The sequence below is a fragment of the Contarinia nasturtii genome, unplaced genomic scaffold (assembly GCF_009176525.2).
Source record: "Contarinia nasturtii isolate CC-2019 unplaced genomic scaffold, AAFC_CNas_1.1 Cnas_scaffold_928, whole genome shotgun sequence".
NCBI classification, from domain to species: Eukaryota; Metazoa; Arthropoda; class Insecta; order Diptera; family Cecidomyiidae; genus Contarinia; species Contarinia nasturtii.
The window spans coordinates 2,697,476-2,722,943 of record NW_022198275.1 but is presented as its reverse complement, the minus strand read 5'-3'; the positions used below and the strand labels follow the sequence as shown (position 1 = coordinate 2,722,943).

Here is a 25,468-nt window from a genome sequence, read left to right as displayed (position 1 = left end):
TCGTTGTTGTTATTGTTGTTATATAAAAAGCCGTTTTGGTGTTGTATGCAATGTACATTGCCTATATCAAGCGATATCTGTTGTCTGAGTTGCGTTGTGTGTACACAACACCCAGCAAGAGTAAAAACAAGTATCAACATTGTGATCATATCATAAACAGCGTTGCCTATCGACTGAAGTAGAGAAAAAAATCTCTCTTTTGTTTTCGTTTTGTCTCGTTCGCTTCGTGTGTGTATGCTTGCATTTGCTGATAGAAAAAAAGTGTCAGCTATACACATTGAGTCGTTGTGTGCCTTGGGTTGGTTTAGCATTAGCAGCAGAAACATTGAGCTTCAGTTCAATTCGAAGTGCCGGCAACGTTGCAACGGGCTAACGCTTGAGTCGTCAATATAAATAAACATACTACTTGATTGAATATAGGCAGTCAAAAAGAACGAAAAATACAAGACAAGACAGACAGACGCACAGCTATAATCAGCAAAACAAAGTAAAGTGATTTTTTTTAAAACTTTAATCAAAAATTAGTTTCGATTGACTGCATTTCATTTCATTGCGATTTTGTTTACTTTACGCATATTTTTTTTGTTATTCTTTGTTGTTCGGAGGCAGGTCAATCGATTGGAATAATGCCAAAAGTCGAATTTTGAATTAATTTACCGTTTGAATTTCTAATTAAATACAGTGTAAATTCGATGTACTTTACCTACGGATAAATGGTTGTGTACAAAGTACAATTGACTGACAGCAACCTTTGAGCTCAATTGCACAAAACACTTTTTTTTCGTTCTCGACAAAAGTCAGTTTTTCGGATATTTTCTCAGTAGCATAAATTTACGACGCAATTTTATATGGTTTTCTTCGTTAATGGATAAAATGCACAAATAGCGACGCACACACAATTTTCACTTTTGCTTTCTTTTGATATTTTGGATATGGCGTATTTGGCGGTATGTCTAAGCGTCTGCGATGGTGACGTCATGGGCCGTACTCCGTATAAACCAGCTGTGTTTTGTAAACACATAGTTGCGCGAAAGTGAGAAAACAAACATCTCTGGAGCAATCATTTTTTTTGAGGGGCTTGAATTAATACGTCATTATTTAAAAACGAAATACATATTAAAATACACAAGTCCAACGTTCATTTCGAAAACAAAACCACATTTGGAATGTTTGCTTTCGAATCGAGAATAAATTTCTTCGTTAGGTTAATTCATTACTCAAAAATCGCATAAAATGTTAATGAATGTATTTCCAATGGGCGAGTTTCTCTTCGTTGTCAGTCAATTTTGGAATCGAATTGAAAACATAGACTTGTTGCATAGAAAACCGAAAAAACTGGTTTTACACTTCATAAAACAGCAACCATTTTAATGTATTTAAATTTTCTTTTTTTTTTTTTGTTCAACGACAGATAACGCAGTCATAATCGACAACAGTCGCCAGTTTTTCGGTGTGAAGTTTCGATCAAGAACGACGACCAACTCGAAAAAGTGACCTTTAACCACAACAGAACAAAACGTCCAATTTATAACAAAAACAAAAACCATTCACTCACGGTGGTGTTGCATAAAATCGAAACAAATAACTGACAAGTTTTTGAAGTGTCTCGAAGAAAAAAGAGTACAATTCCAATTTTACAAGATATACGAAAAAAGAGAACGAAAATGTTATCGAAACTAATTACAAGCCGTGCTCTCGGCGGTGGCTATCGTGTTCAACAAAGTGTACAACGTTTTCTTGCATCAGGTCAAACTGTAACAAACAAACGTAATGTAAGCACCGCAGAATCGCAACCAATTATGGATTCGTATCAATCGTATTTTACACACAATCCAGTTGAGGGATTCATTCGAAACAGTCCATATGATGTCGTTACGACACCAAATTTGGCTATTGATCAATACGTTTGGGAAAATGTTGCTAAATGGCCCAATCATGTTGCAGTTGTAAGTAAATTAATTAAACCTTTTCACTAGTTACACAATTTGTTTACTTTTTAATTCTCATTGTTATTGGGTTCATTGCTACCGTCATACGGTATCTAAAACAGATACGGATAGATATAAAAAGCCGAAATAGAAATGTTTACATTGTTTCACTTGCATCTATGTAAAATTTCAGCATTGATGTGCGTCAAATGGTTTAGGACAATTTCAGTTGTGTAAACAGTATTTGGATTAAATTCTAACAGATTCACAAACAAGTTGGTTGTTATCTATTTCAAGTCATATTTCTCTGTAGATTACATTTTTTATCAAGAGTGCACTCTTAAATTTTATGCCGATTTTAGCCGATCATGTGATTATATAAGTGAACGAAGTCAGTGAGTCAGTTAGTAACATAAGAACGAGAAAAGTGAAGAATAAAGTCAGGCAAAAGTTTTTCAATCTATTTTAATGTTTTAAATGTTCTTTATCTTGAATTGCATGTCGATTTCATATAATTATTTATGATGATTGAAAAAACGATAGCAATTAAACTGCACGTTTCGGATGAACAAACCTCTCGTTAACAGCTCAAACTCATTATGCCATCACTGCAACGAGCGTACGCCAATTTGTGTCACCTTTCAAATCATCTACCTTATTTGTAAACATCAAGACTAATTGGAAAATCTCTTCATTCAGAATATATTGTCGTTTTGAATTTAAGCACATTCAGAAGGGGCACCACAGTCAAATTTATATTTTCTATTTATATCAGAACTTTCATTCAATTTCCCCACTCGGTATGTAAACGAAGCATAGTTTGAAAACAAATTTCCATCCAATATTTGAGTTAATGAAACTTAACAATTAATGAACCATTTGGCATCATTAAAAACTTTATTTATTTTTTCGTGAACGATAAGCGACTATAAAGATTTAATAAAATTGCTTGGATCTTAAATTGGATGGAATGAATAGGTAGATAAATCTATAATTTCATCTTGTTGATGAGATGGGATATTTCGGTGAATCAACGCAAATAGTGCGTATATGTAATACAATCAAACTCTTGCATAGATTAGTTCAATCATGTTTTGTTTTGTTATTACTACGTGTGTGTTTGCGGGTTAAATGCGAGTGACCGAGAAATCATTGCACGTGTGACATTTGTGAACGATATCTTGTTAATCTAATCTAATTGAAGCAGTTTCTCTGTAAACTACAAGTGCTTGATAGCATTTTCTTTGCCATATGAACATTGTACATTTAATGGCACAATTGTGTAAATTTACTGATATTTATAGCACCGTAATAGGTTTCTCTTTAAAACTCCATCTACATTATTGTCATGATAACAATTAAACGCGTACGATTAAAATTTTGAATTTAGACAATCAAGCATACATTTGTTTATGACATTTAAATTGTAAATAAAATTGCAAAATCAAACGAACACACAACAATGCGTTTCAAACATTTCAGAACTCGCATACAAAATTCAAGGCCGTTTTTTGTTTATGCTCTTTGTTCGTACGTACGTTCCATATGAACAGTGTGATTTTTTGGTTTTAAATGTTGCTTACACACATGCCGAAAACCAGTTGGAAAAGAGAATCGATGACGTTGGATGACCATTTTAGCTTGATGCATGACTTGCAGCACGTACACATGTTCATATTGAAATGATAAAACACATTTTTATATAAACAAAACGTTTGAAACATGTGTAGATATTAATTTGTACAAAATTAATATCACTTGTTTTCAACAGAGGTGTTTGTTTTTTGGTTTAAAAAGAAATTAAAAAATCAAACATTGATATCATTTTTATTTTTGCAGTACACAATTGAGTCAATACAGGTCAATAGATAATGTTCTTTTATTTTATTTTGGTTCACTTCATTTTTTTTATTGCCTATAAAAACATGAACAGATTACCAAAGTAGAATTGATCAATATTCTATCAATATAGCTATGGGTGTGTATATATATAGATGACATTTAAAAGTGGTCTTTTGGCTCGAATTCGTTTCGGTGTGAAATTGAATAAATATTCAATAATCAATGTTGAAATAAATACAATCAAATGGAATTTGAACTCAAACAATTCTGAAGTGTTGATATTTACAATCGCATCACAAGCGACAATACATGTTTTACTGTCATTTGTTGCAACTTATTTATGAATGACAATTGTCATGAATTACAAAAAAATATACAAAGATCTTCAAGAAATTGTGAATATATAGTCGAAAACATGCTTGTGAAGGGGAATCGACGGTAATTTGAATGAATTAATCAGCGTTCTTGTTTTTTTTTTTTCGATTTCACTAACAAACCCGGAAACATTCTTTTTCAAGGTTCAGTGTGACCCACTGATCGAATGCTTTAATTAGACATTTGTTTCATTAAAAAACTTGTAAACTAGCAAACAAAGCATTTGATAAAAATCAGACATTATATTGAGATATTTCCAGCCGACTGAATCAGCTCCGGGAGCTAGCGTCAGGCGCTGAAGTGGAGTGAAAACAATAAAGGTGATTGTTATGGTTATAAAAAAACTTTTATTGCTACAATTTTCACTCCATTTCAGCGTTTGGCATTAGCTCCCTGAGCTGATTCAGCTGGCTGAAAATATCTCAATATAATGTCTGATAAAAATAGAAATTATGAGTTGTTTTGACAGGAGAAACAATCGTTTCGACAAGTGTTTATTACTGTTTTAATGCAATTTTAGCTTTGCTTTGCACATACTTCATTGCTTATTTACAGCATTTGATATAAATCAACAGTTAATCAATGTACATTCAAATGCACAATTTGCGGTTTTTTTGTTTTAATTAAATCTTCATTTAATCATTTGTTCTCTAATAAATGTGAGTTTTTCCTTTATAATTTCAGGTGTGCGGAGTAACTGGTCGTTCTTACACTTATTCTCGTTTACGTGACCATTCAGCCGCACTTGCAATTCGTTTGCATTCGAATTTAAATTTGCACATTGGCGATGTGATTGCCGTATGTTTGCCAAATATTCCTGAATTTGCAATTGCCGCTTTAGGTTCTATTGAAGCTGGTCTTACTATAACAACAATAAACCCAATTTATACAGCCGGTAAGTTTGACGCCACTAAATGTACGACAGTAAACCCTCCTCATAGCGATCAATTTATGGAACTTTCAAACGATGAAAAAGGACTTGAACCGCCACATAGTCGACTCATATTCGATGAAATGATGGCAGATAAATTGATCGAGTGCGATTTCACTATTCGAAGGTTTACCACAATTGAAGAGTAAGAATAAAGGGACGAACCAATCCGATTTCAAGCTGAATTAATTTCAAACCGTTTTTTGGTTGATGTGCTGTGGTTCAATGTGTGACAGAATAACAGAAATTCTGGTAGAGCATTCCATTAATTTTCCCATTGAATGGATCCCAAAATGGTTTTCCGTTCAATTTCGAGCTGTCACCAAAATGATTGACTCGCATTACATACGAATTTTGCAAACAGACACAGTATGTGGTGCGTGCTTGTGCAATTCGGGTGATATCTAAATGAATTTTGATATGTATTTCGATCTAACCAATTTAGTGAGTGAATTCAGGCAAAAAAGATTTTGTTGACTTGTTGAACGATGGAAATGTGTGCTTTGGAAGCTATGTTAAAACAAACAGATACTGACAGGTCAAGCCAGCAACTGTCAAGCAAATCGATGAAAAGGATGGAAAATAATAATCAACAGTTTACCATAAAAACCAGTGTTTGATTTGTTGATTTCAGCATGTGTATTCAATCATGCATTTGAAGAAGACAAAAAAAACGTGTTTTGCTTCCACAATTTAGCTCTATAGCGCAGAATTTGAATCATTGTTGATATAAAGAAAATCATTCTATATGTGTGTATGTGAATCAATTTGCATTTTCAATTGAATCATATTCAAACAAATTCGTGTTAAAGTGTATCGATTGACAAATATGTGCAAATGGAGCATAATATAGGAGATTTCAACATCATCAAAACCGATTGAAAGTCATGGTGATGAAAAATTACAAAATATTTAACATTTGAGCTCGTACGTCGGAAACATGCATTGTCACTTTCCATTTAGATTTTCGGCTAACAATTGTAATCATTGTGCACAAAAGTTACACAATTCATAAACCGCGAATTTTACACTCCATGAAAATCGATAAAATCGTGCAAATGGAAAATTATTTGAATGTTCTTCGCAAATGAACGCACATAAACGGGAATTGACGTTAACTGAATCAATTGAATAAATCAAGTCATTGGTCCTGACATTTGCATTCAATACATCTATGTAATTTGATTGATTACTATTTTACATTTTGAATAATTTTCCATCGGAAAGAACATTTTTTGAATTTAATTAAAACCATCATCAATCTATATTCAATCGAAATATTTTAACGAAATGCTTTTTTTTGTTCACAGGCGAGATTCAACGTCAAGTGGAAGCAAGTAATGCAAAAGCAATCATCGGAACGCCAAGAACATATGCGACAATCAAAGAAGCCATTCAAAATGCAAAGAAGGACATCAAAATTATTTGCATTAAAACCGATGAAAACGAATCGATTCCAAGTGGTGCAATCAACTTTGCTGACTTAATTGAAACAAATAGTAGGCACTTTGAATTTGCAAATCAACAATTCTTAGACTGATTAATTGAATAAAATATTTCCTTTAATTGCAGATATCGATTTTGGTTTATTGCGTCCGCATAAAAGACATCCCGATGATATGGCATTTCTACCGTTCTCATCCGGTACGACTGGTTTGCCAAAAGGCGTTATGCTTAGCCATAATAATATTGGAGTGAATTGTGAACAAATTGGCGTTAAAATTGGTGACGGGCCTCTGATTTTACCCACAACGAATGAGAATCAAGATGTAGCAACATGTGTATTGCCATTCTTTCACATTTACGGTTTTACGGTGACGCTGATTTCAAAGCTTGCACTTGGCGCCAAAATTGTCACATTACCCGAATTTAAACCGAATACATTCTTGGACTCGGTTAGAGATCACAAAGCTACCCTTTTGCACATTGTACCGCCAATTAGTATGTAAAACACATTCGCCTTCTTTCACGACTTATATAAAGTTAATCAATATTCGACATTATTTCCGAAATATTTTATAGTGATTTACTTGGGACAACACAATGGAGTAAATGCAAAAGATTTGGAATCCGTTCGATCGGTTATGTCTGGTGCTGCACCCCTAGGAGCTCTGGATGTTGAACGATTCTACAAAAAGTATATTTCTTTTGAAAATGTGAGTGTCTAAATGTTTGGATTAACATTTTGATTTTATTTCAGAGCGCCAAATACAAATATTGTACAAGGCTATGGCCTGACAGAGACAAGCCCGGTGGCATGTTTTAATATGCCGGGAAATCAAAAATATGCCTCTGTGGGCCATCCGGCTAGCGCTACACGTTGCAAAATCGTCGCAACGAATGATTCAACCGGTGTTGGTCTAGGACCAAATGAAACCGGGGAATTGTGGGTTAAAGGGCCACAAAATATGCTTGGCTATTTGAATAATGCTGAAGCGACAAACGAAATTTTGTTTGATGGATGGATTCGAACTGGTGACATCGCCCACTATGACAATGATGGTTTCTTCTACATTACCGACCGTCTCAAAGAACTAATCAAAGTTAAAGGATTCCAAGTTGCTCCAGCGGAGTTGGAGGAAATTCTTAGAAGTCATCCTGATATCACTGATGCTGCTGTGGTTGGTGTTACACATGAAAAAACTGGCGAAGCACCGCGTGCTTTTGTAATAAAACGACCTGAAAGTCAAACTTCCGAACAGGATATCAAACAATTTGTTGCACAAAAAGTGTCTGAATTCAAACGGCTCGAAGGTGGTGTACAATTTTTGGAAACCATTCCGAAAAATGCGACCGGCAAAATTATGCGACGTGAACTCAAATTGAAGTATTGTCAATAACTTTCATTTTAAATTTGATTGAATTAATCAACGATTCCATTGGTGTTTAGCTATAACATATATATATATACAAAGCATAAACAAAGAGTTGATAATAATTTGTTTACTTATTGGAAGAATTTAACAAACAAGCAAGCATATTCATTTATTTTATGTGATGTTTATAACTTCGGTCCGAATTTTCATATATTTTTAGACTTTATATAAAGGTGAATATTTATACATGAAATGAAATAATAACAATATCTAACGTTGGAGATTATGAAATAAGATTTTAAAAATAATTATATAGATTATTGCTGAGTTAAACGAGCTCTTGAGTTTGAAGTGAATTGACACATTACATTTGAAATTAATGTTAACTTTGAATGCACCAAAACACACTAGCTCATTTACATTTATATGAATATACTAAACATATTTGAATAGAAACGAATTTTAAATCACGATTTTGAATTTTTACAATTTACTTAATTGACAATTCATACTTTTGTTTGTTGTTCAATTAAACCAAGTGGAAAAAAATAAATGAAAAAAAAACACTCTTAAGTCTTAAGGAAGTTTAATTATTTTGCTAAGCTTGTTTTGTATTAGTTCTGTACTTTGGTCTTCAGCACTTGTTCCCTGTTTTCATATAGTTTCTGGGTAATCGCCTTTACATTAAAATATTTTCTGCACCAACTTTATTTCTCCGAAATCCTACTGTTTTATGCAACATTCATTGGAATTCACGTTCGCTCACACACTTTTACAAAACTTAATAATGTGATTTCGTGCAGAAAATCGTTTTAATGGTTTCAAAGCCAGAGTTTTTGTCTCTAAATTAAATATTGTCAGTGTATTTTCATTTTGAATTATGCATTTTTATTCCATGTCACTTAAGCTCCGTACATCAAGTTTTACACACCACAAATTTCAGTTGGTGTGAATCCGTCTTCAAATGGAATATTATCGTTGTCTTGAATTTTAGTTTCAAGTATTGGTCAAACTCTCAAAATGCTTCAAGCGGTTAAATGGAATTCTATGTATGAGAAGTTCTTGCGTGCAGTTTCACGTCGCAGAAATCCATGTATCAGTTGGCTCACAGGGTGAAAGATAGTTTCATTGTTATAAATGGGCTTTGGAATCGATAATGCAACAGAAATGACCATTGACCGTCGTATTTCGGATACATTATTCATAAACATCATTGCAAGAAACTGTTCATATGCATCATTGTGAAATTTATTACTTTAGCTTTATGACCGCTTATAAATTTTGCTTCTAAAAAATACGACAATGTTTCAATTTGATTATTAAGTGTGCCAGATACTGTAATGGTTCAAATTCACACAAATTTCAGTTGGTAAAATTCGAATAGCACCAAACTAAAATATTCATGCTACCGACTGATGATGTTGATTTTTTTTAAATAAATTATTGGTTTAAATTACTAACATTTCGGATCATTATATGATATGGTATGTCTTCATTATTCAAAAAAATGTACACTGAAATCTATTACAGTTTCTACAGAATAAAAAATGCGTATCATTCAACTCCAATTTGATTTTGTTTTTATTTATCGCTGTTCACCGCACCGCACAACACTTAGATGACTTGGTGTATATATATATAATGAGTTTGCTTTCTTTGCGAGTAAATGAGCAAGCGAACATACACATTCGTAACAGCATTGTATTACATATAAAGCCCACATAGACATGCGAACGTATCTTTTTCAGTGTGAATATTTTTCTGCGTAGTCAGTTCACTTGAGAACAGTCTATCATATTTGTTGTTGAGTCGTGAATCGAGAATAAAGATAAAAAACGTTCTGCTAAACTAAACAAAACAAATTGCAATGTTTGAAATATATAATTTACATCAATTTTAATTTATTTTTACACGACACATTTTTTTAAACCATATACATATAATTGATACATAAACGATGACAATTTTCGGATCCAATCATATCGTCTAGCCCAACGAAATCAAAGTGTAGTATGCTGATTGAATATTTTGTCATTCAGTTCTGATTCAAACTTGGCACGGGAAAGAGTTTTTGTGTGTTTTTTGTTCTTTTCAACATTTATTCTTTACGTTCAATAAAACAAATATAAATTAAAAGTGTTCATAGAGTTTATAAAAAAATTAAAAATGATTCGCAGTGCATTGCTAAAGTCGATCATTAAGAGAAATGGTGTTCAATCGCTCAGGCGATTCCAATCGATAGAAAGAACTTCACTGAGCGATCTGGGCAAGAAAAGTTTGCTTTACGATGAAAAAGAAGGTTTTGTGATGAAATCTCCGTATGGTGCGGTTTCGATTCCTGAAATGACAATCGATCAATACGTATGGAAAGATATGCCAAAATGGCCAAATCGTATCGCAATTGAATGTGGTGTTACTGGTCGTAATTACACGTATGCCAAACTCAGAGATCATTGCGCCGCATCGGCCATTCGATTAAGAAAACATTTGAATTTACAACAAAAAGATATAGTTGCCATTTGTCTTCCGAATGTACCAGGTAATTGTGAATATAATTTTTAATGCTGCTCCAAAATCGATAATCGAGAAAAATCTAAATTAGCACAATTTTAACTATTCAACCCCGTCGTTCACAATTTTTCATAGTTTTTTTTTTTGCAAAGATGTGCTTTATTTCAGACAATATATTAGGCTGAATATTCATTTGAAATGAAACGAAATAGCACGCTATTTTTGATAAAACAATAGAAGTGATTGTTGTGGTTATAAAACACTTACGTTGGTACAATAATTATAACAATCACTTCTATTGTCTTATCAAAAATAGCGTGCTATTTCTTTTCATTTCAAATGAATATTCAGCCCAATATATTGTCTGCTTTATTTTTATCACTTCACCGATAAAATTTTACATCCAAACGAAATGTTTAAATTTATGTGTAATACACAAGATAGATTTACTTGATGTTCTTGAGCTTCTTTATGCACGAACATTGGTTTGGTTTGCAAGTATATGGATAAGTTTGTTATATAATATCCGGTTATGTTTGTTGATTCAACGCTTCACTTCTTTTTCCAAGGCCAATTGGAGAATACATCATCCATCTATTTAAGTTTAAAGTGATGGTATTTTTTTGTCTCATACAGAGTACGCCGTTGCGTTTCTGGGATCGATTGAAGGCGGCCTAATCGTGACAACGGTAAATCCATAGTGCAAAAAAATTGCTTATTAATTATTATTGATTGTTTTACGATTATTTGTCGATTACTTTAAATTATTTCTTTTCTTTTGTGATTCTTCCCTTAGGTAAATCCATGGTATACAAGCGAAGAAATATCACGTCAGTTTATAAGTTGTCAGCCGAAGGTCGTGTTTTGTCAAGTTGATAACTATGAAGTGGTTAAAAAAGCTTGTGCACTTGCTCAACAGCCGAACACAAAGATTATTGTTGTCAAACACAATGCAGCCGCTTCGATTCCAGACGATGCAATTAATATCGATGAGTTAATGAATCCAAATGGTAAACAATGATAATTATTACAACTTCATGTAGGAGACTGACTGATTATTTAATGTTTATTTTACTGTCTCTATAGGTCTCGTTCTATCTGAAACGTCTGAATTGAATAAAAACATTGATTGCGATGATTTTGTTGTACTGCCTTATTCATCGGGTACGACGGGACTGCCAAAGGGTGTTATGTTGACACATCGGAATTTGGTGGCAAATTGTCAATCCTTGGACGTTGGTGTGCCGTATGAAAAATTAACTTTACCAACCACCAATGACTTTCAAGATGTCTTGCCATGTTTTCTACCATTTTTTCACATATATGGTTCGATGGTGATACTCGCACCCAAATTAGGTGAGAAGTACTTATGGGAAAATTAAATGAATGTGTTTGAACATATTTTATTTTCTAGCACTTGGCACAAAGATCGTTACACTGCCCAAATATGAAGTGAACGAGTTCCTAAATGTTATAAAAGATTATAAGGCGACCGTATTACATTTAGTTCCACCGGTTGTAATCCATTTGGGCAATTACAAAGGAGCTAAGCCCGAGCACTTTGAACACGTTCGACTAACAGTAAGTGGTGCCTCAAATCTAGCCCAAGCTGATGCTGATCGACTCAAGAAAATGTATGGTTCTTTGATTAAACGTATTATTATTTTTGAATTATTAACAAACAAATTGTCTGAAATTCTAGAGCCAAGAACGTTACTTTCATTCAAGGATATGGAATGACAGGTAAGAAAAAAACATCCGAATGTCTAACTGATGAAAATGATGAGAATTTTTATTTTTCAGAAACATCGCCAATTGCAACGATAACTCCTTTGGGCGTTTCGAATTGTGCCACGATTGGTTTTCCAGCCTCGAATGTTGAAATGAAAATTGCGGGCCTAGATGATCCGAATTTCAAGGGTTTGGCCGCAAATGAAACCGGCGAACTACTTGTACGCGGTCCAAACGTCATGAAAGGTTACTTTCAAAATGAGGAAGCTACCAAAGCAATGATCACCGAAGATAAATGGCTTCGGACTGGTGATATTGGGTACTATAATGAGGATGGGCTATTTTATATCAGTGATCGTTTGAAGGAATTGATTAAAGTCAATGCAAATCAAGTTGCGCCAGCTGAGCTTGAGGGAATCATACGCGAAAATCCTGATATACTAGACGCAGCTGTTATTGGGGTTCCGAATTCGAAATGCGGTGAAGTACCAAAGGCATTCGTCGTACGACGACCTGAATCAAAAATCACTGAACAAGATATCCAAGAATTTGTAGCGAAGCAGGTGATCAAATATAAGCGGTTGACGGGTGGTGTACAGTTCGTAGATAGCATTCCAAAAAGTCCAACTGGCAAAATTCTACGCCGTGAAATTCGAAAAATCTTTTTATAAAAAATACAGTCATTTTGATTATTTTACGTCTCCACATTTAATGGTTATTTTTTTTGTTAAGTAATAAAGTATTTTTGAGTAAGTGAAATATATACTAGTTTAATTTATTTGACAGATTTGGTTTGGTTTTGAACCATCAAAAACACTTCATGGGATTCGAATATGATTGAAAAACTCGACCTGAACTGAATGTTGGCTTTGTTCTTTGCTAATACAACGAAATAAGTAAAAGTTTTTTCCAAAACGATTCATATATGTATATATCGAATCCACTACAAAATGACCGAAGCAATCGAATTTAATAAATCTACTGTATATTATTGTACTTCGAACAAGGCCACGTCATATAACGACATGCTATCAAATTGTCAATAATTGACATAAATATCATAATCATATACAACTTGTAGTAATGGAAAACTATCACAATGTTTAACATTGTATGCAAAAGGAAACAATGTTATCTGCTACTCTACCATCTATCCCATCTTATCGGTAAAGTTTTAAGCATATTTGTTGATCATCGTGCATCGAAACATTAAATAAATAATTATAAACTGTTTTGTGTTCATTCGAAATTGTTTTCAGAAAAATGCGATTGTTCCATTTTTCGCTGTCAACAACGTCCAAAGACACATATCTATTTACAAAAATACTCATCTGAAATTATTGACTACGGCTGTAATATGAAATCAAAAGATATATATTTAGCAGAGTATCCTGATTTGCTGCTGCTCAGCATATTACTGAGAGCTGAGAAATGCTGAGCTCGTGCGGCTAACGCATATGAAACGGATGCACGATACATATTCCCCTTTCGCTTCGTATGTGCTGCCGTTGACGCTATTGCCAGTACAACGGTAACACACTATACCAGCGAACATACGAAGTGAAAGGGGAATATGTATCGTGCATCCGTTTCGTATGCGTTAGACGTACACTTTCAGAATATATGAAAGACTGAGAGCAAAAACAGCACGTCGCATCTCATCTCTTGCTTTCACTTACGTAAGCAAAATAACGAGGGATGCGACGTGATGTTTTTCTCGCAGCTTCTCATATGTCGGTCGCAACACAATTTCAAACTCAACTGGTTACTAAGTTTTGAGTTTTGAATTGAAAATCCAATCAACTGTTTATAACCGTTTAAACGGGGAGAATGCATGTGTGCGTGCCATCCGTTTCGTTTGCGTTAGCCGCACGAGTTCAGCATTTCTCAGCTCTCAGCTATATGCTGAGCAGCAACAAATCAAGATGCTCTGATATTTAGAAATTGTGATTTTTTCGAAATCGATTGACCGCTGTAGAATTATCGACTGCACGTAGAGAGTGAGGTCGAATAATAATTTCATATTAATTTTTTATATACAATAATTTTTTAAGTGTCACTTCAATGTATGCTATTGTTGTTTGAGGTTGTGCCTTGTGTGAATATTAAGTTTAGTACAGTTTTCCATGTATAAAATATCAAAGTTTAAATGAGCAGAAAAAAACGTTGCGTTATTATTGAATATCATTTTAATGCACTTCAAAATTATTAGGGGTTTACTATTTCAGCTTCATTTTGAAGTTGAAATGAGCAGATTTGATAACAGTCTAAATATATCAATTTTTTTCAATATTTTCACCAAGCCAACTTAATCGGACAAGATAATGTTATTCGATAAGAGAAAAAAAAGTAGCGTTAAAAATGGCATGAAAACATCTGCATTTACAAAAACGCATATATATGCTTCGGAAATCTTTTTGCAAATCGGTACATGCAAAGACAACGCACTGACACATCTTGCTAGACTGAAGATAACTGTCAGATTAATTTGACCTCCATAGCCTTACGATAATTGAACGATTGGATTTAGTCAAAGAGACAGATAAGTACCCATATAATTCATTTGCGGAGTAATTTTGACGGTGGCGGGACTGTGTGGAGTTTGGCGGAGATGACATACAAACTCTGTGTGTACGAGGGTAACAGCACTTCTATGTGTATCATTCTTACGCAGATTATTAGTAACTTAGCTGTGTGTACGGCTACTAAGATGTACGATTGGACAAAATAAATCTATGAACAGCAAAGAACGCTGTTGCACTCGTACACACAGCATTTGCATGCTATCTCCGCTGAACTCCGCACAGTCCCGTCATCGATAAAATTACTCCGCAAATGAGTTATATGGGTAGATAAGGAAATTTCAGCATTGATTTTAAATCATACTTTATTTGTCGAAAAAAATGTGCTCGTTCAAATAGTGATCCGCCCCTCGTTTTTGTATATATATTGCACCAATAGTGAAACATAATGCATAAAGTGACAGACAATTACGGACGCTAGACGAAAAACATTGTATTTAATACTCTGTGCAATTTGAAAAGATAAACATATCAATTCAAAAACTGTCTTATCGTCGTTTATTTAGAGATTATTCAACGTATTTACATTCTGTATCGTTTTTGTGTGCTTTAAAAATAAGTTATCGCACTTCCCGTAGAGGCAGTGATATTATTTTTCGTACACATTGCGTTCAGTTGAAAAATTGTAACCGGATAGTGCATTTGAAATAAAAGAAATACTTGAAGATAAATAACAACAACAGCGTTGATTTAGTCGAAAATGTATAGCCGAACAGTATTAAAGTCAGTGCATATGAAAAGTGGTGCACGGTTGATTTTGGGGCGATTTCTGTCAACCGATGCGTTGACAGAAAAAAGAGTTCCATTAAGTGAGTTGGCAAAGAAAAATATGATTTATACCGAAAAAGATGGATACATAATAAAATCGCCGTACGAACAAATTTCCATTCCGGATATGACCATCGATCAATATTTTTGGAAAAATATGCCAAAATGGCAAAATCACATTGCAATTCAATGTGGAGTTACTGGACGCAAATATACGTATGCAAAGCTCAGAGATCATTGTGCTGCGTTAGCAATTCGATTGAGAACGAATTTAAAGTTGGAAAAAAATGACATCGTTTGCATTTGCCTCCCAAATGTACCAGGTAACGTTTGATTTGTTAATATTTTTGTCAAGCATTTATTTTTCTTAACCTCCAAATATTGGTTTTGCAAACAGAGTATTTAATTGCCTTGATGGGAGCAGCTGAGGCTAGCTTAATCGTAACAACAGTCAATCCATGGTATACAAGCGAAGAAATCTCACGTCAATTGATAAGTAGCCGTCCAAAAGCTATTTTTTGCCTAGTCGATAATTTTGATGTGGTGAAAAAAGCTTGTGCTCTCGCACAACAACCTGATATTAAAGTGATTGCAATTAAAAGTGAGTTAAATCATTCATTTCGAGATGATATGATTAACTTTACCGAATTGATAAATCCAAAAGGTAAGCAAACATTATGTTTTCAATGGAAAAAACAACAAAATAAAATTTCGTTTATTACTTCATTCATCGCTTGAAAACAATTCAAATTTATAATTTTCCAAAAATTGTCAAAGTAGCTGTTCGCATTATAGCAACATTCACGCACTTACAAACTCTAATGTAGTTTGTGAAATCGACCAACAAACTGACACATTTCTAGTTCTATGACCTTGAGAAAGACGTATTCAAAAGAAAATGGAAATAAATAATACAGTAGTATAACATGATGATTTGTAACGTAGTAACAGCGAGAATATCAACCTTTTCGCAAAGAAGAAACATTAGCTATTTACTGGCACACTATACGGTGTTTTATACTGCTTTTGTATTTGGATCTTGACATCAAGTTTCTCATTTCTTTTGTGACATTATTGTCCATGTGAATTTGAATTTATGTGTATGTGATTGCTATTTAGAAACATGATATTTATTTCATCGCATGCAAATCTCATTGCTTTTTTTACCAGAAGAAGCAAATCTGTATGATTCAATGAAGTAGCACATTTTTCAATGCTCTATTAATACCTATAAACTTTTAAATTTCAGGTCTTAATTTGTCCGATGCCACAAAATTCAATAAAGACACTGGATGCGATGATATCGCATTGCTTCCATATTCTTCTGGTACGACGGGGATGCCAAAAGGTGTTATGTTGACGCATAATAATATAGTATCGAATTGTGAGGCTATGGATGTAAGACTTCCATATACACAAATTGTTCATGCCACAACTAACGATTTCCAGGAGATTGTGCCTGTCTTTTTGCCATTCTATCATCTCTATGGTCTGATTATCATACTGCTTTCGAAGCTATCACTGGGCACAAAAATTATTTCAATGCCAAAATACGAAATAAATGAATTTTTACGAATTATAAAGCATCATAAAGCGACACTTTTACATTTAGTGCCACCAGTAATAATTCAGTTGGCTAATTACGAAGGCGCCAAACCAAATCACTTCAAATATGCGCGTTTAGTAATGAGTGCTGCTTCGAATCTGGCTCAAACTGATGCTGATCGCTTTAAAAAACTGTATGTATGAAAAATTGTAATGACACCAGACGACCGTCTGTACAAGAGACGACATTATTAAATCATTCCGAGAAACGAATCATTTGGACTAATAAAAAAAACCAATAATATTTCAGAGCTCAAAATGCTTCATTCTTTCAAGGGTATGGCTTGTCAGGTCAGTATAAATGTTTAATGTTCAAATGCAAATGCTTCAAAAATCAAAATTCAAACAAAAAACACATGTTTAACTGATAAAATGTATTATTTGATTTATGAGATAAAATTCAAATGGAGCATTTCTATTTGACAGAGACATCGCCGCTAGCAACGTTAACACCTCAAGGACTTACAAATTACGGAACTGTGGGTTGGCCAGTTTCGAATGTTGAAATGAAAATTGCCGGCGTAGATGATCCAAGTTTCAAGGGTTTGGCCGCAAATGAAACCGGCGAACTACTTGTACGCGGTCCAAACGTCATGAAGGGCTACTTTCAAAATGAGGAAGCAACCAAAGCAATGATTACCGAAGATAAATGGCTTCGTACTGGTGATATTGGGTACTATAATGAGGATGGGCTATTTTATATCAGTGATCGTTTGAAGGAATTGATTAAAGTCAATGCAAATCAAGTTGCGCCAGCTGAGCTTGAGGGAATCATACGCGAAAATCCTGATATACTAGACGCGGTAGTAATTGGAGTTCCAGATCCCAAATGTGGCGAAGTACCAAAGGCATTTGTCGTACGACGACCTGAATCAAAAATAACTGAACAAGATGTTCAAGAATTTGTAGAGAAGCAGGTGATCAAATATAAGCGGTTGACGGGTGGTGTTCAATTCGTAGATAGTATTCCAAAAAGTCCAACTGGCAAAATTCTACGCCGTGAAATTCGCAAATTATTCTTAAAAATATAATATTTTCAATTCATTTTTACCTTTTTACAATTTTTTTAACATTGAACTTGAAACCATTATTTAAAAAAATACTTGAAGCAACACTTTATTACAATTTATTTTATTTGAGGTAATGATGAGATATGAAGTGTGAGCATCAAGAATACTATGACACTTTTCGTTTCAAATCGTATACACAGTTTTTTTTTTGGCGAAATTCTTTGGCATAAAATTTTATAGATATTTGTCATATTCTTGTTTATTTGTTTTATCATCCAATCAGCGAATCAGTTCACTTGTGTTTTCTATTTATTTTTATCACCACATAAATATGTTTCGCAGTGAATTGTTAAAGTCAACCATTAAGAAAAGATGTGCTTAATGGCTACTCAAGCGATTTCAATCACTGAACGTTCTTGACAAGAATGTTTGAATTACAATTTTTTGAATTACGATTTTCGAAAGAAAACATTTGAATTTACAACAGAATCATATATTGCTCTATATGTTCCGAATGTACCAAGGCAATGGTCAACGCATTGATACGTTAATCAAGTTTTGATAATTAGAAAATTGACAAGGGAGAAAGAAATCGACGCGTAGACTATGATGCAAATTTCATTAATAATTTTTTTCAAAGAGATAATGATAAAGTACGAAATTTTTTGTTTACGAATATAAACTTAATGGGAAAGATTTAATTTTTTGACGAACATAAAGATTATTGTAGTAAAATACAATGCAGCCACTTTAAATATAGATGAATTAATGAATACAAATGGTAAACAATGATAATTATTACATCTTGGTGTAGGAGATTTATTATTTATTTTGTCTTTGGGTCTCATTCTATCTGAAACGTCTGAATTGAATAAAAACGTTGCATTTGATGATTTTTTTATAAAGCACTGTTGCCTTATTCTTCGGTTACGTCGAGACTGCCGAAGGGTGTTATATTGACACATAAAAATTTTCAATCTTTGGATGTTGGTGTACCATACGAGAACCAACAACCAAGATCTTGCGACAAGGATTATAATGAACAATAATTTAAAAGAAAAAGTCCTTATGTGTAGCTTTCAATGGTAGTTTTATTTTAACTTGTCCTTCCGAAAAGTTTATAACTTTGGAATTACACTAAAACATCTTCAATTTTAACAAATAATAATCAATATATTCAACAACCCCGAATAAAATAGCTTTTTCATTTTATAAAAAAACACAATTCCATTTTTTTGAAAACATAGTTTTCCTCTGCGAAATTCGTTTACTCAGTTAAAAAGATATGGCTAGATGGTGCTGTTTCAAATGTTTGCTGTTTCACCAAATCTCGGAAAATGCTTTTGCTGTCTGCCATTAATTCGTCGTATGATCCCTGTTCAAGGATTTTTGCATCGCCGACAACAATAATTTTTTGTGCATTGCGTATTGTACTAAGACGGTGGGCTATCGTTAATACCGTTCGATCTTGGGAAATGGTTTGTAGTGATTTGTGAATTGCTGCCTCTGAAACGCTATCAAGTGCACTTGTCGCTTCGTCAAGTATCAAAATTTTTGGATTCTAAAATAACGAAAAAAAAGGTATGGATTCAATTGGAATGCAAAGGTACGAGAAATGCCTGCAATAATGATAATTACCCTAATCAAGGCCCTTGCTATGGCCACTCGCTGGCGCTGTCCACCCGATAAAGTTAAACCTCTTTGACCGACAAGTGTATTATAGCCGTCTGGAAGTGTTTTTACGAAATCATCGACATAGCTTTGTTTAACGACGCGATCGAAGTATTCGTTAGCTAAATTCTCGTTATCATCCGACTTCAAACCGTACAAAATATTATCACGAATAGTACCACTGAACAAAATTGGTTCTTGACTAACAGCTGCTATGTGATTTCGAAGCCATTTTAAATTCAATTGTTTTATATCAACACCGTCAATATAAACACCGCCCGATTGTGGATCATAAAAACGTACCAAAAGTGATGCAATGGTAGACTTTCCACTGCCACTTCTTCCCACAATGGCAGTCACTGTGTTTGATTCAATGTTCAAATTCACATCTTTCAATATTGTTACATTCGGTCGAGCCGGAAATGTGAAACAAACGTCTTTCAATTGAATTGAACCTAGAATGAGCGAATAAAATGTTATTTAATTCAATTTATTACTAGTTAATTGAATAAACTTGCCTTTTAGCGGTTCTTTTGGTATGATGCCGGTATCAACTGGTATTGCAATTTGTCTGTCGAAAATTTCCCAAATTCGTGTGGCCGCTCCGACGCCTTTATTGAGTTCCGTATAAAATTTCGTGAGTCCTGTCATTGCCATCCCCGTATAGCCAGCGTAGAATACAAACGATGTTAAATCTCCGATAGTCAATGCGTTTGACGCCACCAGGGACCCCCCGTAGTAGATCACCGAAATGATAATTATGTTGCCTGATAAACCGGCTATTCCATAAAATGAGGCTCTGGCAAAAATATCTTTGTATCCTAGGTCCAAAGCGTTCACCAACTCTTTTGTGAACAAACGATTTTCTAGATCTTCTTTGCAAAACATTTTCACTGTTTTTACATTGTTCAATCGTTCCTCTCCGATTTTCATCACTTCAGCCAATTTGTCGAGCAATAATTTTGTGATGTTCTTGACATACGTCCCGAAAAGAATGGCCAGGCCACCGATAAACGGGACAACACACACGGCAACAAGTGACAATTGAGGGGATGTATAAACCATCATAGATGTTCCTGCCGCTATTGTTATGATTGATCTCAGGCCATCCGATAGATTTTGACTGAGGGAGTTGCCGACAAGTGTTGTGTCATTTGATAGCCGATTTATAAGTTCTCCTGTGCCTTTTGTATCATACCAGCCCGGCTCTTGATTCAACATTGTGCGATACACACGCGATCGCAAATCTTTTACAATTCGAAGAGCTAAAAAAAGCAAATAAATGATAAAAGATTTGTTGTTGCTGTTGCCGTTTCCACGAACTTACTTGCATTGTTCATTAGATAAATTCGACCGAAATTGGCTAAACCACCCACAACAAATATTCCGAACAATACGACACAAAATGTGTGTAGTTTCTCTTTTGGAAATTCATCCATAACAATCATGTCCATGAGCTTGCCAATGGCCCGTGGAACACCTAAGGTAACCGCTGACGACACAATCAAACAAGCAACTCCCGCAATTAGATACCATTTTTCATTTTTGGCCATCGAAAACAGTCGTTTTATCTCTTGTTTTGATTCTCGATGTTGTTTTCGTATCAATGACCAGTTGTGATCACTTTTTTTCGTTGGTTTTGTACACAAATTTCGTCGGCCGATTAAACCACGCAATTTTGATAAATTAATACATCGTGAATTCAAATGTGATTCAATTCGGGTGGCTAAATAAACGCTTTGATATCGTCTACTTTGATTGAATAAAGTCGATTGGTATTTGGTGAGTGAATTCCTTGTAACGAGCTTATCAAAATCTCGATAACATCGGAGCATGGCCATCCGATTTGTGTAATTTGTAAATACTAAGTATTTTTGTAACATATTTTTTTAAGGAAATTGAAACAATTTATCTAAGAATTTCGTATGAATTTGAAAATGGTGAAGCTAGAACTAAAAGAAATTTTACGATTTTGTGCAAATTAAACACGGATACACGGTTCAATTCTATTTTAACTTGAAGCGCATTTTTATTCGGATTTTCTTTTTTACACAAAACTCTCTTCACAATACATGACACTGAAGGAGTATGACTTTTGAATGTAAAAGACGTGTGAATTAACTAACAAAACAGAATGGCATGAGCAAGAATGGGACAAAAAGACGGAATAAAATTTGATTTGACAACAAAACTGAAGTTGGCTACAAGTGGTACACGCACACATACACCCATTGAAAAAGGCTAACATAAGCTGTCTACCATGAACATTAAAACGCAATTAATGAGCAAAATTCAGACAAAATATGAATGCCATATTTATTTCACAACTTAGCGCAAATATCGTACGTCAGCATGTTATTCAGTTTTTATGTATGCAAAACAACGGCACAAATACACATAACACAAAATTGACACTTGCGTTCACTCACACACGCACACAGACACATTCAGTCTCTCAGTTGCTTTGGCTGTTAATGTCATTCGAAACGTCATTAAGTTTACGCTAAATAGCAAACAAGTCTCACTTGGTTAGCACAAGCGAAGAAGAAAAAATCAAATTTAAATAGCAAAAAACTGCCATAAATTTTCATTTTTTGCTTGTGTTAAAAATCAGTTTGTGAAATTTACGAAGACAATAAGTTGGAATCGATAAAATAAAATGCCTTCGTTACACAATGAAAATGAGAGTGACGGTGATGGTGATATGTCCGAAAATGAATCACAACACTCAAATTCAAGCCGTGATGCAAAAGCTGATTCTAGCGAAGCTGAAGAACCAGATTCCGATTCATCCGAGCTCGATGAACACGAATGCGAACGTCGGACCGCCACTTTCGTCAAGTATATGAGTAAGAACTTCGATCAAAAATAGCATCATTTCGCATTTTATTTAATACTGATGTTTGTGATTTACTTTTGTTTTTGTACACAGCTGATTTGGAACAACAGTTTTACACTTTGCGCGAGCAATTATTTCAGGAACGTATCAAACAAAATGATTTACATTTAAATGATGTGCGAAGTGGACGATCTCAGGAATATTTGGAGCCATTGAAGCAGCTAACAGATCATATGCAAAATCGAATTGAAGTGGCGGGAGTACTAAAAAAGTTACGGCTTGAAAATGCTAATCATAAATTTCTTGCCGAAGAACAAGCTGCCAAACAACATTTCGAGGTAAAATATTCAAAATTTCTAACCATTTTCACAATCTATTTAATTGATTACATTATTATTATTCGTAGAGTGAAAAAGAATTGTCGAAAGATGCCATTTATGAAGAATTGATGGAGAAAATCCGAAGATTAGAAGAAGATCGACATAATGTTGATATTTCATGGGCTGATTGGTCAACAAGTACACGTACAAGCAAAGTGCGCGGTCCTGGTAGAAAAAAAGCCGTCACCGTCTCTGGGCCATACATTGTTTATATGTTATCCGAAGAACAAATCCTTGACGATTGGCGTCTCATTCGAAAAGGAATGAAAAAATCATCACCGCCAACATCATCTTGAAACTCAAACAATTAACACACAAATGCACGAATGTTTAAGCCATTTTTTTAGTAAAAAACAAAAAGTAAATCATAAGAAATCGTTTGTAATTTTCCCGAACTGAATTCACATTTAAAGTAAGTGATAGCGAAATGGTTGAATGTGCTTTAAGAATGTTGGGTGTTTAAAAAACTTAATTCAGGTCCCGTGGTTTTTGGCTTGTATGGGTTTTTTTTTCGTTCGAGTGTGAATGAATAATTGCATGTGTGTTTTCATTGGAAAATAATTTTACAACAAAAACTGTCATTTGAATTTTTTTCAGTGATTGAAATCCGTTCAAATCATCATTTGTAAATAACATATAGTTTACGAATAGAAATTCATTCACATGCGAAACACATCGATATTTTATTTTGAAATGTAACGAATAAAGCAATAGGAGAAAAAATTATGTGTATTTGATTTAAATGAAACAAGTTTATTGGTTTAGAATCTAAAAGTATTGAATATGATTACAAATTGGCTAAAAACCTTTTTGAATTAAATAATCTTTGATTAAATTCACATAGTCTCCATTTATAATGATTTGCCTTGTAAATTCATTGACTCGTGATCTCTCTTTTTTGCACATATAATATTCAATATAATCCATTAGATCTTTATGCAGTTTCCAAATATCGCCGCTGATGAATTTTACATAGGTTTTTCGCCATGTACCACGACGATCAATACTCAAATAAACCGGTACCATATGATTTCTGTTACGCCGAACAAAATATGGATGGCTATGTCCATCTGGATGTTGTGGCACCCATCCCGATGGATATTCTGCTTTCGGTGTTACACTTGGTACGGTCAGTTTCGGCAAGATTTGTTCAACGTACTTCCATTCTGGTGGATTTTTCAACACTTCTATCAATGGCTGGGCATTTAAATCAACATCTTCAGTTGCTGTGAGTCTTGGATTTTCGCCCAATCGATTGTGTGAGATGTGCAAGGTACGAGCCTGAAAATTAAAAAAATAGAAAACATATTTTACTACTCGATCTCATTCACATTAATAAGGTTTTTCAAATTCATTCAATTATAATGAAAATGATCTCGAAAAAATATCAATTAATGTTGTAGCATAAAAAATATTCAAAAAATGTATTTCAACTCATAACCAAAAACAATTGATAGTTTTGACATTTTGAACAACATGCTAGTCTCTATGGAATCAAAACAATTTGATATGTCATTCATATCGGCAATATTTTTTTTAATTTGATTGTCACTTTCTATCACAAAGTGTATGGTATTTTATCTATTTAATTATTTGACCTACCGTTAAATCGATGCCATTATAAGCGGAAAATTGTGTCGTTGAACTTGCTAGAGTTTTCTTGAAAATCGCGGAAAACGTGCGATGTGTATTTCGTACAAGAAACGCCATTTTTTCAATACTACTGTCGCTGCTGTCACTTCAACAAATTACTGTTCGACGTTATTGTGAGAATATAGACGACAAGAGACGGGAGAAACAGACCATATAAAGCTACCATTCATGTTTGACAGTTCTCATGGCGTACGCTAACGATTTTCGTTGTATGCGTGTGTATCCGCATGAGTGACTCTCATATATATGTATATATTGGTATTGCCTAGCATACATTAGTAGACACACATATTCGATGGTAGCCGGTATGAATGACATTCAAAAACAGATCCAATTTCGACCTGTTTAATTAAAATTTGTTAAAGCAGTTGTAAAGTTTTTTGTTCAGCAAAAAAAATGTAATTATAATTTTCAGTGCTGTTTTCAACCTAGAAAAAGCGAAAATCATGCATGATCATCGGTAGCCGAACCGCCTGTATCAATGGCAACAACCAAATTACCAATTTTCTTTCAAAAATTCAAATTACAATATGTAAGGATAAAAGCGTTTCGTTAAATGCAGCGTTGCTATTCTTCTTCGTTTATAATAAACAGTGCGAAAGAATAAAGCGCGCTGCTTCGGTTGCTGTCAATGCGTTTTTGCGTATGCATGTATGCACCAACGAGAGCGTATGTTTGCGTGTGTGTGTGCGTGTAAGAGAGAGCCTAGTCGTGTAAGTTGCCAAAAGGAATGAACGGAATGAATGTAGTTCATCCACCGTAGCATCGCCGTATGGAGAGAATCGACGATTTGTGTGGTGTGTTATTATGAAAAATGAACCACGAT

General features: G+C 34.1%; 5 protein-coding genes across 5 annotated transcripts; 3 read left to right on the top strand and 2 right to left on the bottom strand.

Moving 5' to 3' along the window:
* The first annotated feature begins 261 nt into the window (after window positions 1-261).
* LOC116343100 lies at window positions 262-12,893 on the top strand. The gene is made up of 14 exons (XM_031770996.1): window positions 262-487; window positions 1,412-1,946; window positions 4,830-5,040; window positions 6,387-6,575; window positions 6,649-7,017; window positions 7,099-7,213; window positions 7,277-7,908; window positions 10,012-10,431; window positions 11,040-11,092; window positions 11,200-11,413; window positions 11,490-11,759; window positions 11,818-12,037; window positions 12,106-12,146; window positions 12,207-12,893. The coding sequence occupies exons 2-14, from the start codon at window positions 1,665-1,667 to the stop codon at window positions 12,803-12,805; spliced, it is 3,615 nt and encodes a 1,204-aa protein (XP_031626856.1). The 5' UTR covers window positions 262-487; window positions 1,412-1,664; the 3' UTR covers window positions 12,806-12,893.
* Window positions 12,894-15,101: 2,208 nt separating this feature from the next.
* Window positions 15,102-18,885, top strand: LOC116342963 (4-coumarate--CoA ligase-like 7). The gene is made up of 5 exons (XM_031770806.1): window positions 15,102-15,807; window positions 15,882-16,148; window positions 16,734-17,223; window positions 17,340-17,380; window positions 17,516-18,885. The coding sequence occupies exons 1-5, from the start codon at window positions 15,417-15,419 to the stop codon at window positions 18,118-18,120; spliced, it is 1,794 nt and encodes a 597-aa protein (XP_031626666.1). The 5' UTR covers window positions 15,102-15,416; the 3' UTR covers window positions 18,121-18,885.
* Window positions 18,886-19,170: 285 nt separating this feature from the next.
* LOC116342962 (ATP-binding cassette sub-family B member 10, mitochondrial-like) lies at window positions 19,171-21,892 on the bottom strand. Its single transcript, XM_031770805.1, has 4 exons — window positions 21,098-21,892; window positions 20,289-21,035; window positions 19,738-20,225; window positions 19,171-19,660 (listed from the first exon to the last, which is right to left on the bottom strand). Exons 1-4 carry the CDS (start codon window positions 21,651-21,653, stop codon window positions 19,367-19,369), a joined length of 2,085 nt encoding a protein of 694 aa, XP_031626665.1. The 5' UTR covers window positions 21,654-21,892; the 3' UTR covers window positions 19,171-19,366.
* Window positions 21,893-22,263: 371 nt separating this feature from the next.
* LOC116342965 (breast cancer metastasis-suppressor 1-like protein) lies at window positions 22,264-23,712 on the top strand. Its single transcript, XM_031770810.1, has 3 exons — window positions 22,264-22,619; window positions 22,703-22,947; window positions 23,016-23,712. Exons 1-3 carry the CDS (start codon window positions 22,430-22,432, stop codon window positions 23,283-23,285), a joined length of 705 nt encoding a protein of 234 aa, XP_031626670.1. The 5' UTR covers window positions 22,264-22,429; the 3' UTR covers window positions 23,286-23,712.
* A 9-nt stretch (window positions 23,713-23,721) lies between these two features.
* On the bottom strand, window positions 23,722-24,771 carry LOC116342967 (probable 39S ribosomal protein L49, mitochondrial). Its single transcript, XM_031770812.1, has 2 exons — window positions 24,592-24,771; window positions 23,722-24,270 (listed from the first exon to the last, which is right to left on the bottom strand). The coding sequence occupies exons 1-2, from the start codon at window positions 24,697-24,699 to the stop codon at window positions 23,788-23,790; spliced, it is 591 nt and encodes a 196-aa protein (XP_031626672.1). The 5' UTR covers window positions 24,700-24,771; the 3' UTR covers window positions 23,722-23,787.
* Between the last annotated feature and the right edge of the window lie 697 nt (window positions 24,772-25,468).

Bases quoted from the DNA above. Each gene is read 5' to 3' on its own strand.
- LOC116342967 (XM_031770812.1), bottom strand. From the start codon at position 24,699: ATGGCGTTTCTTGTACGAAATACACATCGCACGTTTTCCGCGATTTTC. The intron at 24,271-24,591 runs GTAGGTCAAATA...TTTAATTTTCAG, and splicing joins ATAATGGCATCGATTTAACG to GCTCGTACCTTGCACATCTC.
- LOC116342965 (XM_031770810.1), top strand. From the start codon at position 22,430: ATGCCTTCGTTACACAATGAAAATGAGAGTGACGGTGATGGTGATATG. The intron at 22,620-22,702 runs GTAAGAACTTCG...TTTTGTACACAG, and splicing joins CACTTTCGTCAAGTATATGA to CTGATTTGGAACAACAGTTT. The intron at 22,948-23,015 runs GTAAAATATTCA...TATTATTCGTAG, and splicing joins CTGCCAAACAACATTTCGAG to AGTGAAAAAGAATTGTCGAA.
- LOC116343100 (XM_031770996.1), top strand. From the start codon at position 1,665: ATGTTATCGAAACTAATTACAAGCCGTGCTCTCGGCGGTGGCTATCGT. The intron at 5,041-6,386 runs GTAAGTTTGACG...TTTTGTTCACAG, and splicing joins AAACCCAATTTATACAGCCG to GCGAGATTCAACGTCAAGTG. The intron at 7,018-7,098 runs GTATGTAAAACA...AATATTTTATAG, and splicing joins GCACATTGTACCGCCAATTA to TGATTTACTTGGGACAACAC.
- LOC116342962 (XM_031770805.1), bottom strand. From the start codon at position 21,653: ATGTTACAAAAATACTTAGTATTTACAAATTACACAAATCGGATGGCC. The intron at 21,036-21,097 runs GTAAGTTCGTGG...TGCTTTTTTTAG, and splicing joins TTATCTAATGAACAATGCAA to CTCTTCGAATTGTAAAAGAT. The intron at 19,661-19,737 runs GTAATTATCATT...TCGTTATTTTAG, and splicing joins TAGCAAGGGCCTTGATTAGG to AATCCAAAAATTTTGATACT.
- LOC116342963 (XM_031770806.1), top strand. From the start codon at position 15,417: ATGTATAGCCGAACAGTATTAAAGTCAGTGCATATGAAAAGTGGTGCA. The intron at 15,808-15,881 runs GTAACGTTTGAT...TTTTGCAAACAG, and splicing joins TTGCCTCCCAAATGTACCAG to AGTATTTAATTGCCTTGATG. The intron at 17,224-17,339 runs GTATGTATGAAA...ATAATATTTCAG, and splicing joins GCTGATCGCTTTAAAAAACT to AGCTCAAAATGCTTCATTCT.